The 13728-nt window shown below is 49.7% G+C and overlaps 2 protein-coding genes across 4 annotated transcripts in view; both read right to left on the bottom strand.

Moving 5' to 3' along the window:
- The window catches only part of RADIL (Rap associating with DIL domain), a 121312-nt gene that overhangs the window by 30692 nt on the left and 76892 nt on the right, over positions 1-13728 (bottom strand). The window lies entirely within an intron of this gene.
- On the bottom strand, positions 5833-10124 carry PAPOLB (poly(A) polymerase beta). Its single transcript, XM_015104261.4, is given in 3 exon segments — positions 5833-8619; positions 8622-8759; positions 8762-10124. Coding segments are annotated over 3 exon segments (1914 nt in total). The 5' UTR covers positions 9948-10124; the 3' UTR covers positions 5833-8029.

Raw genomic sequence — 13728 nt, 5'->3', positions numbered from 1 at the left:
AAACCGGGCCATCTGGAGAAAAGCAAAGCACGACCGTCACAGAGTCGGGATGTGGGCGCACCTCCGGCAGAGACCCCGGCCAGCCCGCCGAGGACCAGGAAGGCGGGGCCACGGTGCTTTATAACGACTGGTTCGGCTGCACAGACGCGGCTTTGTTGGCGACGGTCTTCGGTTTGTCACCTATTTTCTCTCCCTCTCTTTGCTCTGCGCCGGGCCCTCACTGCTGGGGGCTGGCTCCCTCTAGCTGCAGAGCATCCACGCGCGCGTGTGCCGGGTTCAGCCGCTGCGGCTGCCGGGCGCCCGGGCTCAGGCTCGGCAGCCGTGCTGCGCGGGCTTGCCGCTCCCTGGCCTGGGGGCCCCCGGGGTCAGGGGTTGAGCCTGCGTCTCTTGCACTGGCAGGCGGGTTCTTTGCCTCTGAGCCACCAGGGAAGCCCTTGGATGTGCTTCATATCCTCTTCTGTAGAAAGGAAAACGGTTCATCATGGTAGTCTAACGGGAGCTCGGGTCTCAATGACCTTTCCTCTCTGTATTTTCAAGAGCGGTTCGAAGTCTTTAAGATGAACGTGCGTTGCTATACGACCAGGATCGGGGGTGAGCAGACCTCCCCTAGCTCCCTGACAGTGGGCCCTGCCCCGGCACCCCACACGCTCTGGGCTCCCAGCCCTGCCTCCACCCACACCCGCAAGCCACAGGCGCCTCCCTCAACCCTCCTTCTCAGCCAAACACTGTGGAAAAGCTGTCTGCGCACAGGCTTCCTAGTCTGTCTGCTACTCACTCTCATGGATAACAAGGAAACACTGCAGGCGCCTGAAAGACTGTGAAGAACAGAAACACATGCCCCCTGCAAAGGACATTCTAGACATGGGTGAGAATTCTTCCTCCAGCCAGAGAGAAGAGCTATGCTGACCTGGGGTCATAATTCCTATGTGTGTATTTTTTCATAGATTAAGTATGGCTGGGATATTCTATACATACAGAGTAAGTATCTCTGAAAAGCACATATTTCATCTGCACCACGCCGTGTGACACTACAGCTTGTGCCTTGCACGCTCAGATCACATGCCGGGGTTAAAGTCAGCTGCCACGCCGTAAGGACTCTCCGTCAGCCTACGGAGAGCTGGGGCCTCCTGCCAACAGCCAGCATCAACCTACCAGCCGGCATCGCAAATGTTAAATTACCTTAGCCTTCTCGAGATCCATCAAACCATCAGGATGGTTTGGTATACATTTCTGGTCTGGGTTTAGTTTTCGTATCCACATTCATAAGTGAATTTGGCTGATAACTTTTATAATGTTCTGGCTCTCTGGTTTTTACATAAAGGTTATATTTGTTGTATAGGAAAAAAACGTGTCTTCTTTTCCTGTTTTCTGGCATATTCTGATGTAAAATATTGAAATAAATCTTCTCATTGAACATCAGGTAGAATTGGCCTGTACAACCTTCTAGGTCTTACTTTTTTTTATTTTACTTTGGTTTTGGTTGGGGACATCTTCAAACTACTCAAGCCATTTCTTTTAAGGTGGTAAGTCCATTCAGGCTTTCTATCCTTCAGTAAGTCTGGGTAGGTTATCTCTGTGTAGGAGATTGCCCATTTCAACGAAGCTTTCAACTTTACCGGCATAAAGCTTTATAGTGTATCGCTTACGTGTATCATCTTTAGCTTTCCCCAGTCTGCCCAGTTTTTACTGTTTCTTAGTCTTTCCAGAGAACCTGCTCTTCGCTCGGGTGGCCCTCCGCACTGCCGGTATACGCCTGTCTTTACTCTCTGCTCTATATTGCTTCTTTGAATTTGTTGTGTCCTTTTCTAACCCAGCTCTGAAAGCACAGAGCACATCACTCTTCACTCTACATTTTCTTCGAGGGCAGTGCTTACAGCCAGGCCCCCCTCCTCTAAACATCACGGCTGCATCCGTAAGCTGCACTCTCATCACGCTTCAGTTCTAATTCACGTTAAAGTGTCTTTTTTGATGCTTATTGGGAAGTGTCTTAGTGTCTAAATGTGTGAGTGTGCAAGACGCTCCATCACTGTATTTCAACACCCATTCTGTCCTGTTTTCCTCTCAATGGGGATGGCGATGATGCGTCCAGCAGGCACAGACTGCGCCTTCTGGCCTCCCGTGCAGGCAGGCAGGGCCTCCTCGGGCTTCCCTAGTAGCTGGGGTGGCAAAGAATGCACCTGCAGTGCAGCAGACCTGGGTTCAGTCCCTGGGTTGGGAAGATCCCCTGGAGAAAGGGACGACAACCCACTCCAGTACTCTTGCCTGGAGATCCCGTGGACAGAGGGGCCTGGTGGGGCACAGTCCATGGGGTCGCAGAGAGTCTGACGTGACCGAGTGACAAACACATGGGGCCTGCTAAGTTCCATCAACAAAAGACGAGGGCATGTCATCTTCCAGGACAGGGTCTGCAGGGACACCGTCTCCCCTCCCCGCTCCCTTCCTTCCTCCCGCCTTAAAGGAAGATGTGGCGGCAGTAGCTCTGCCGTCACCCTGCACCTGGAGGTGACCCTGGGGATGGAAGGCACGAACTACAACGGTGGGGCTGGCCCTGGAGAAGCCAGGGTCCCTGGGGACCAGGAAAGTGTCCCCACTGGCCCTGAACCGACTCCCTCTGGACATGAAAGAGAATCTCCCTGTCCTGGGCTCAGTCACTGTCAAATGCAATGTCTGGTCAAATGCAATTCCTAACTGATGAAGACGAGTTTAAGACAACCCTCTGGAGGTGGCCCTGGGGCACAGTGGACAGCCCACTGGACTTCGGGAGATGACATCACCTTGGTGCTGGGTTTCCTGATCACAGACGTCACACACACAGAAGCATTTACAACTTGGACTAACAATAAAACCAACACCATCTCCTCCCCCACCCAACCTGCAAGAAAAGGAAGGCTTCCCGTCTGCCTTCCGGCCACTGCAGCTCCCCTCCCGCCCCTCTGGCCCCAGCTACTCTGGATTGTCCCACTTTCCCTGGTTTTCCCCTTAGAGTTACACCCCACAGTGGTGCTAAACGACACTGCCCTACTTTGCTTCTCTTTGAACCTCATACAGAATGGCCACACGGCGTATTTTCCTGCGCGTTTCTCCCCTCAGCCTTATGAGATGCACCTATTAATATTACCTGGACACATGAGGCCTGGGTCCACATTATTTACTGCATGACTACACCGCGCGGCCTCCACTCCGAGCTAATGAAGATGTGCATTTTTTCGGGCTTCAGGCTATTACAAAATGCTGCTGTTTTACTCTCCTACTCGTCTCCCGGGGACCGCGGGGCAGTCTCTCTAGCAAAGTGCTTCCTGAATTGGCACATGTGGGAACCTAGGACATCCACATGGCATGTGGGAGGTAAGCTAGAGGGGTTGAGGTGTCTGCAGAGGCTGCAGCGGCGGCCCAGATTCTGGCCACCTCGACAGACAAGGGAGCAGTCAGATGGAGGGCACCAGAGCCCCACGAGCGGGGTGGAGCCCTGGGGCACGTTGCCACACTAGCAGAGAGCCCCCACCTCCTGAAGGGACCAGTCTGCATTGTGGCCCCCGGCCATCACATCAGCGTGCCCCCCTCCTCACCAAACCTCAGCACTGTCAGAGTTCATTTTTGTTAAAAAAGGAAAAGGAAAAAACAGCTCTGTGGTCTTAATTCCCATTTTTCTCACCACTAACAAGATGCAGCGTCCTTTCACGTTTACTGTCCACACTTATTTCCTCTTCTGTGAAATACCTAAGCATCTCTTTTGCCCGTTTATTGGGTTGCTTCATCTTTTCAAAGACACCTTCTCCCCCCACGATAATATCTCCTGGATTGGACTGTCTCATGTACTGTGAAGTCTCCGTGCTTACAGCCTGTTTTCCTCTTTTCATCGTTCATCACTTGATAGAATAAGAGATTCTGTTTGTCAGTCTCTTCATGACTTTAGTTCTTTTGTGTCTTCTTTAGGAAATTTTTCTCTGTGCTGTTTATCTTTCATTCCCAGCTTAACTGTTCTGCAGTCAGAGAACATGTCCCATGAGTCAGGTAATTTAAAATATGTTCAAGCAGAAAGTAAAGAGAGTTTCACTTTCTGCTTGAACACGAGGGGGTGTGTGTGTGTTACATGCCAGTGTTTATTCGACAATAAAATGCATTTTCTAATTGTTGAGTGGAAGGTTCTATAACAAACGCCCAACAGATGGAGACCATAAGTGCCGGTGGGGGATGGGTGGCAAACCCGGCCTGGGCATCTGCTGACACGCATCCTGCCCTGAGCTTCCTTAAAGGGCAGAGTTCCGCAGCCACGACGGAAACTGTAGAGCCTCACGAGGCTGAACACACTTCCTAGCCGGCCCTTTATGGGCTTCCCCAGTCGCTCAGGGGTAAAGAATCCGCCCGCCATGCAGGAGACTGCGGTTTGATCCCTGGCTGGGGAAAATCCCCTGGAAGAGGAACCTGCTACCCACTCCAGTACTCTTGCTTAAGAAGCCCCATGGACAGAGGAGCCTGGTGGGCTGCAGTCCCTGGGGTCGTAGAGTCAGACATGACTGAGCACCATTCCACCACCACCTAGCCCTTTACAAGAAATGTTCGCCAACTCCTACTGTGTGTTCAAAACTATTTCCTTTTTGTCTGCTTCACATGGATTAACGAAAAGAGCTGCGTAAAAGCCAGCGACAGCGACACTTCGGACAGATGGTGGCCCTCTGCTCACGTTGAGGCTGTTCCATCAGACGTGAACGCTAAGCTGCGCCCCTTTCTGCTGCTGCTCCTCTCCTCTCCCAGCACTGGGCCCTTTTGCCCCTGGTAATTATTTTCAGTTTGAAGTGTTTGGATGACACTGGTACTCTAAGCGTTTTTTGCTGGCCTTTTTTCCACTCCCTCGCGTCTTACGTTCTGGGTGTGCTGCTCGTGAACAAAGCACCAAAGCTGAGCGCCGTTTCCCACAGACTCCGACAGCCTCCGTCTTCTAGCCAGGACGCTTAGTCCCTCACTACGTACGCAGTGACAGACAGACTGGGTTTCCCGTCCACCATCTTAGACGGTGCCTTCCTCCTGCACCTTCGGCCTGTGCCTCCCACGCGCCTCGTCCCTGGCGTCCTGATTGACCCGCACCCAGCAGCTCGGCCAGCTCGCGCGCGCTCTGTGCCCTGACCACGGACGGAACGCTCGGCCCTGCCTTCGAAGTGCTGAGGTGTAAGCACTGGGTCACCAGGCAGGTCCCCTACCTTCTTTTGAATTAGGAATTTTTTAACTCTATTCTTTAACCACTTCCCCCCAAAAGAAAGTGGTTGATGGCTTTTAGGACAAAAATACTCTCAGAAATTTTTTTAGTGAAGAAATTTTTTTTGGAACTTTAAGACTTCTAAAATGCTATTTTTGTCCGCTTCAATACAGAGGCCACTGCCGGGGCTGGAAGGCGCAGTCCGCGGCTCTGGGTCCCCACTGCTGGCTGAAGCCGCCTGTTCAGAAGCAGGGCTGGTGCTGTTGGTGCCCCCTGCCCCGCCGCCTGGGGTGCCCCTCTGCCGGCACCCACTCCAGCTCTTGCTCACCACCACCAGCCCCCTCCCCACCGCAGCATCCTGTACAGAAGCCTGGGGGGCAGGCAGGGGCCAAGCTGCTTCTGGTCAGGCTGGCTCAGAAGGAAAGCCAGAGGCCATGTGTCCACTGCTGCTGCTTAAGGCCCTAGTCTGGTTGTGGGTCAGCATGCTTGAAATGAAGTGTGAATTTTTTCAGGCTTCTCCCTAACGCTGTAACATGAACTCTAGACTTCAAATACAGTGGACAGGTTCATCAGCGTCTCCCTGCTGGAGCACTGTAAAAACAGCTTAACCGTTATCCTCAGGTTTAAATCCCTCTGCTTGCTTCTTTCTCGTTTATTTTTATTGTTTTTTTTTTTTTAATGGAGAAATACATCATCTCTTTTCAAAATAGCGCTTGAAAAATACAAGGAGTACAGATACTATAAAACAAAGCCAACTCCAGTCATGAGATACTACGCACACAGTATGAAAAAATAGTCCGATATTCAGGTAATGAAAACAAGAATTAGAAAGCTCCAACTTTCCAGCTTGGAAAAACAAGTACAATTACACGAAACACTTAATAAACTAATTTTCCCCCAATGTGTGAACAAAACGACAGGACTAAATTTGTGCCTGGCAATTTCAAGGACACAATAGCTATTCAAAATACACAGGTACTGTACACACGTCACCTGATTTTATTGTAGCAGAAGGGGAGAGGACCACACAGGGAGCAGGAACACCGTGTACTAGGCGTCAGGAAGTCACGGTGAACAGAGTCTCAATTACTGCACAGCCCACAACGGAAACGACGAGAATCCAACTTTGGGGAAATTATTCAAAAGGACAGGGAAGGAGTTTAAGAAGCTGCAGTCTGAGATGAAAAACGCACGTGTGGTAGAAAGGAACGCTGTCGGGGGATGGGAAGAATCAGAACCAGACTGTATGGAAAACCTGTTAGGTTTGCTACGTCCAGAATAAGACTGAGTTTTCATTCACCTACAAGCGCGGGCATTCCTGTTTTTCAACACGAATGTTCTGTGGCTTAATTATGAGTGGCCTTTTTTTTTTTTTTTTTAATTTAAAGAAAGGTATTTTGAATCTTTTGCAGGATAAACAAGAGTAGAAAGCTGACCAGATGGCAAGTGCTTGCTAGAAACTTTATGTCTCTACATGTAAATTTCACTAATGAATTTTACTAACTCATTACAAATAAAAACTGATTTCAAACTCTAGGGAAAATGCTTTTGCTTACACGTTTAAATTAGAAATTAACTTTACCATAAGCAGGTATTCTGTGGAGTATACGCATCTTCTCTTACGTGGAGACTGTTAACGGCCATCCAAGATGGATAACATGCTTCACAGGAATTACTTTTGGTAAAACTTCGCTGCGATACTAGCCAGTTGGCCAGAGGACTGTTGGCTTCACATCATGGTTAAGGAAACACTAGCATATCGAGTGTTCTGTGAAACAATACACAAGCACGCCTTGTGCACACAAGCAGAGAGAAGGCAGTGGGGGTAGGGGTACGAAAAGCTTTTTCTTGTTTTAAGACAAATGATTAAGTTACGGAGCTCTGTTGGCTCAATACAGTATCTGCTGTCTGACCACTGACTGGTCGCACCCTGAAACAGTTCTACAGATAAAACCAGTGTCTCCTTTCTTGATCCTGTCCCATCAAAACCAAGCACTTACTAATTACTGTTCCAACGCCAAGCGCATATCCTAAGAGTTGATACTTCGTCTGAAAGGGTGGCCTCACAAGGCTGAGCCAGGTGGCCTTGATGCCACTGAAGCACAGTACACCGCTCGCCACACAAGGGGAACTCACCGCAAGATTCATAATGAAAAACACCCTTCAGGAAAAAACTGAAACCCATCAAGCTGAAAAAGCTAAAATTAGTTCTACTTTCTAATAAAAATATACATAAAGTGCATCGTCAGCATAAGGAATTCTGATACCAGTGTGTATTGCAAGCTTCCCCCAACAATGCATCCAACATCAATCCCGTTCAGATGTCAGTCATGGGCACAAATATAGCTGGAGGGGTTTTTTCCTCACTTTTTCCTCCTAAAGGGCAGGAGTCCTTTGAAATAGCGTAACTGTGGCTAACACGTAAGTAATCTGACACATCAGTAACAGTCCTTCCAGCTTCACATACTAACCTGGACTTCTGATCAAGATTAGCCCATTAGGGAAGTCACCAAATACACCTAATAGACCTATTGGGAACCGTATCTAGTCTGGTGCCCCTCATTCTCCTCCATTAGCATGTGAAGACAGCAGGCTGAGTTGGCAGACACTGTTTATGGACCCTCGAGGTGTTTTTCTCAGTTCAATCTGTTTATTGAATCCTTGATAACAGGAATAGGGTCTGCAGGGAGAGCAGGGGTACTGGGAAGGCCTGCAGTGGATGTCCCCGCGAGCGGCTGTCTTAAGTCTTCACTCGAGGACACTGGTCTCTCTCTGAGAACACTCCTCTTCCGTTCTGGCTGCCTGGGTCCTTTCTTCTTGGTGACGCGACGATGTCCTCTAGACTCCCACGATAGGATTAGCTATGCTTGTTGCTGCGCTCCCTGAAGGCCTGGGCGGATGGCTGACCAGCCGTGCTGAGGAAACGACTCTGGTGACCATGGGCTTGGGTGCTGGAGGCACAGCGGGCTGCGCAGCCGCCTGAAGGAGGCTTTCGCTGGCCACGCCCCCGGGGCTGTCGCTGGGATTCGCCTGCTGCGAGGAAACCTCAGGAAACTGTACGCCGCTCACAGACGCCGCTGGGCCACGGCTGTTCCCGCCTGGAGCGCTGCCAGGCACCGGGCCAGTCTGCGAAGCGGCAGGAAGTGACGACACAGGCGTGCTGCTCTCACTGCCGACAGACAAGTCACGGCTGCCGGCATCCAGGGCTGTCAATCGGACACCTTCTGTCGAAAGCGTTTTCTTTTTCTGCAGCACATGATTAGGCAGTAGTTGATGCAGCTCCTTTCTCTTCAAATGCATCGCAGCAATTTTCATGTCCACCTCAAACATTTTACTATTTATCGCTTGCCTATACACAGTGTCTGTGAAAGACTGGATATCGTAGGTGAGGTCGATACTGAGAACTTCAGAGTTTTCTGGCTTTTTAACACTAACCCAATCACCCACATTGTACGAAATTCTTCCTTGTCAGGACTCTCCTTGGGTGCTGGAAATGACTGAGGATTCACATGAGCCAGTGTAATGAATTCATTCTTCTCCAAGCTTCCAACCAGGATTCGGATTTTGATTCCACCAAACCCACCCACTCTAGATGTTGTTTCTCTGTTGGCGCACTTGCCAGAAGCACAATGTAATGTTTGTACTTCTGGAAGAAGCTGGGTGCTTCGAAAAGTTTGGACCACTCTGCCTTACTCAGCAAAATCTCATGTGTGATAGCAAGCCCTTGCTTAAACTCTTCAATCATGACCATCCGTGTTGAAACAGACACGTTGTACGTGGAGTTCTGCTGTGGGTATGCTGGTGTGATTATGGGCATGAGATGGTACCTATCACTGGGATTTACTCTTGGGTCCCAGACAGGCAAATTCAGATTCCGTTCTTCGGGCTCTTTCAGTAGCACTGGATTCGGCCATTCCCACTCAGAAAACACCAAGAAAAATTTACGGACAAGAGTGGATGCTATGGCATTTGGATAAAGCTGGCAAGTTCTTGCTACTAGCATCGCCCAGGAAACACCACCAAGGAAACCTAGTATATTAGAATAAATATTGTGGCATTTGGCCCACAGCTTGATGGCTCTCAGAGTTAATCTGAAGTTGTCAATGTTTGGTACTAGATGTAAAATCTCATCAGTTACCCGGCAACCATTAAGGCTTCTTATGCATCTTATATCTAAGTTTTTAAGCAGACTGTCATCTCTTAGGTCCAAATCTTCAGGAATAGTCTGCAGTGCTAATCTTGCAAACAAAATATCAATCTCTATCCCATCGAAACACAGTTTGATAACTGGTACAAATGCCTCCTCAACAGCCCTTAAATCCTTTACTTCTTCATGTAGTTTCAATTTATCATAGAAGGAGGTGAAAAAGTCGCTTCGATCAACGTGTCTCGGTGCCACGCACAACGCATCGATATCTGCACCTTTCGTATGCACCCCTAACCTGTAAGAACCAAATGTAAAGATTTTCCCTCCAACATTTTCAATTACAGCTTGTGGAAGACTCTTGCTTTCACTGATTTCTCGTATCCATTCCTTTACCAGATTATTTAATTTCTCCAAAATTAAAATCCTGCGCTGCAGTTCCTCTTCCTCTTCAAAAACCCCGAAGGGCTTCAGAGTTTCAATTAATTTCTGGGTAAGTATGCAGTCAGTCTCCCTGGGGGGTGCTAAACTGATGGGGGAAGAGATGCCGTAGTGCTCGGGCGGCGGCGGGGTCCGCTGTGGTCCCAGGGTGGTCACGGGAAACGGCATCATCTCTAGCGCTGGCCCCGCCACGCCGCGTCCCCCGCCACCGCGACCTCCGTGGCCGCCGCCCGGGTCATGATCCGCTGAGGCGGGAGGGGCGGGGCTCCTACCAGCCCAGGTCCGACCCGCTCCCGCTCCGCTCCCGCCGCTTCAAGCGCCTCTCCGCGGTCCCCTCGGCCCCAACATGGCGCCGGGGCCCTCGCCGCTGCGTTCTAGAACGCCCACGCACGCCACGCCGCGCGCCACGCACGCCGCGCGCCGCGCCCGCCACGCCTGCCACGGCGCATGCGCGCGCGCAGAGCCTCATGGGGGCTGTAGTTCGTGGGGCTCCACCCCGGCATCCGGCCGGGCAGGGGTGCACCCCGGGTCCGCCCGTGTCAAAGCCGTGTGGGACGTTTGCCCAGACCTACCGTCCATCTGCTCGCTCGCCATTTCCTCCTCGCCGGGTCTCGTTGTCTCCCGCGGCACCTTCAGGGGGCTTCTGCCCTCAGGCCTGTCCCTGAGGACCCCTGCACAGAGGGGTCCGTTGTGGGGGAGCGGCTCTGTCGCATCCCCCGTGGTCGGCTACCTGGGTGGAGGGGCAGCCGCGACCGCAGCTCCGGGTTCTCGGTCCTGTCCTGTCCAGCTCCGAGCGTCCCATCTGCTGACCTCTGGTTTCTGCGGCTCCCGGTGCGGAGTCTGCCGCCGGCTAGCCTGCTGCTCGCCGGTCTTGTCTTTGTGACAGCTGTAAAGATCGGTCTGAAGTGTCCTGCGGCATCGCCACCAGGGAGCAAGGGGCGAACCTCTCGCTCATCTCACGCGACAAACGCCGAGTCACGCTCCCGGGTGCCTGTCGGACACGTCCGTGGGGTGCGTGCTTGGTCCATTCTCTTGGCCTTCTTCGTGGGGACGTGTGACAGACCTTCCCATCAGTTCCCCGTGACTCTCAGCCCGTTTCTGCCTGCACGATGCCGGGCCTACCTTGTTCTCTAGTCCTCTTCAGTCGTATTTAGTCTGCTGTTTAAACCATCACCAAAGTGTCCCTTTACAAACTTGCATTTTTATTACTAAAAGCATCTTTTCCTTTCCCAAACCCTCCCTGCCTTTTGAGACGACATTCTGTTCTTTCCTGTTGTCTTTCTACCTTTTATTTCATGAAATAGTTTAAATCTACTCACTCGATATTTTATAACTAATGGTTCCATCTCCCAGGCTCTTGAGAATTTGAGTCTACAGTTTTCTACTGACTCATTTCAAGCAGCATCACCTCATGTGTCTTGTTATTTGGGGTTGTGAGCTCATCTCTGGCCAGGTTTGGGAGACCTGTGTGGAAGGATGTCCTTCCAAAGAGTACTTTGTTCTATCTGATGTCCTTGTACATCATCAAATTATGTACAATGTAATTTCTTATCCACATCACTTAAACAGTACAATTCTGAACTCCAAACATGTGAGAGGAAGAGTGATTTTTCAATTCTAGGAAAGAGTATTTAGTTTCTCCCACCCAGAGCCCAGGTCAAGAGAGAGAACTCTGTCATCTCCTTTTACCAGGTAGCAAATTTTTCCTATTTTATCTTTTCATTGAGTGTGTCCACCTTTATAGTTTCCAAATATATATGAGGTCTCAGTTCCAACTCCCTACATCTTTCTTGGACAGCTATTAAACTTAAGTTTCTTGGTTAAGACTGGCAAACACCTGCAAGGCAACTGTAGCTTCATAATCAGTTCAGATTCTAAGGTCTTCATTTTGCCTTTTTTTTTCACACCTAGGGATTCCTTTATTTTGGGAGGTTCTCAGCTATGCATCTGAAAGGAGAGTTGTTACAATTCATCCAGCACTTCCAGGTACTTTATACAGAAAGATCTTCCAGGCTAATTAATCCCACATATTGCCAGAAATATAAGCACCACTTTCTCAACCTACTTCAGCGTGGTATGCGTGCTAAACGTTCCAGCAACAAAGCTACCAGGAGGGCCTTTAGTGACCAACCATGCTGCCTAACACAATGGCTTCACTCGTCTGCACCTCTTTTGACCTACAGTAGACTCACACGGGCCTCCACGGCATCACACGCTGTGTTGTCTTGTACATCTCTGGTCTCCCCTCAGTCTAATTTGCTCCTTCATCACTTTTCCTCTAAAGTTGGAGCTCTTCCAGTTTCCTTGTTAGGCCCTTGACTCTTCTCACTGTATATGTATTTATTACCTGGGTCATCTATCAATTTTCACAGCTTAAGCATCACCTATTAACAGCTTAAGTTTTTATAACCTGCTCTCTTCTAAGCTTCAGAGCCACATCGTCTGACTGCCTTCCTGACACCTCCACTTGGGTGTCTCAAACTGAACACAGTCTACAGAGAACTCTTACTCTTCCCTCCGTAACCTGTTCTCTCTGGGAAGTCACCACTTTGGTAAATGGCACCTCCATCTACGCAGCTGCTCTTATCAGAAATCTGGGCGTCATTCTTGACACCTCTTTCTCATCTTTGGCGTCCAGCTCATTTACAAATATTGGTGATTCTACCTCCAGAATATATCTGGCATTCATCAGCTTCTACCTGTTTTTCCATAATTCTAGTCCAAGCTGCCATCAACTTTCACCTAGACTCCTACAATAAAGTAATTCATCTATTACTGACTTTTCAAAGTATTCTCTACCCAGTAGCCACATCAGTCTTTAACCCCTTCAGTGGCCTCCCATTAGACTTAGTCTGAAGTCCAAACTCCCTAACACCCCCTTACCGTCTCTCCAGCCTCACCTCTCACAGCCTCCCCGCCCTCTGACTGCCTTGCCTTCTGGTAACTCATATTTCTCTCATTCTCTCACATGTTAAAAAGCAGAGATGTCACTTTGCCAACAAAGGTCCATCGAGTCAAAGCTATGATTTTTCCAGTAGTCATGTATGGATGTGAGTTGGACCATAAAGAAGGCTGAGTGTCAAAGAATTGACATTTTCAAACTGTGGTGCTGAAAAACACTCTTGAGAGTCCCTTGGACAGCAAGGAGATCAAACCAGTCAATCCTAAAGGAAATCAACCCCTAATATTCATCAGAGGGACTGATGGTGGAGCTCCAATATTTTGGCCACCTGATGCGAGCAGCCAACTCATTGGAAAAGACCCTGACGCTGGAGGAGAAGAGGGTGACAGAGGATGAGACGGTTGGATGGCATCACTGACTCAACTCTGGGAGACAGTGAAGGACAGGGAAGCCCAGCGTGCTGCAGTCCATGGGGTCACAAAGACTCAGACACGACTGAGTGACTGAACACCAGCAACAACTCATTCCTGGGTCTCCGCACAGTGCTGTTCCCTCGGCCCAGAAGGTTCTTCCTGCCCCACCTACTGTCCACTTGGCTCACCTGCTTAGTGTTGTCAATTTTGAGACTGGCTTGAATTTCATCTCAGAACATCCCTCACCTCCCTGCTAAATTAGCACCTATACTCTTCTTTTATAGCACACAGAAGTCGTCATTCTGTGTTTTTCGAATCATCTTTTATTTCCCACTGTAGACTCTTAGCTCCATAAGAATATGATGTTTGTTAACTGCTGTATATCCAGTACCTAGTCAAGTACCTAACATAGTAGCACTCAACAAATATTTGCTGGCAAATAAATGAATCTGCATAACAAAGAAAAACCCTTCAGGACTTCCCTTAGTCCAGTGGCTGAGACTCCGCACTCCTAACGCAGGAGGCCTGGATTTGATCCCCAGTCAGAGAACTAGATCCCACGGGCCACATCTAAGAGTCCGCACGCTATGAGTAAAGGTGCCACTGCTGCAACCAAGACCTGGCACAGCCAAGCAAG

The sequence above is a fragment of the Ovis aries genome, chromosome 24, assembly GCF_016772045.2.
Source record: "Ovis aries strain OAR_USU_Benz2616 breed Rambouillet chromosome 24, ARS-UI_Ramb_v3.0, whole genome shotgun sequence".
Classification (NCBI taxonomy): domain Eukaryota; kingdom Metazoa; phylum Chordata; class Mammalia; order Artiodactyla; family Bovidae; genus Ovis; species Ovis aries.
The sequence above is the reverse complement of the archived record's forward strand: the minus strand, read 5'-3'. Positions and strand labels throughout refer to the sequence as shown.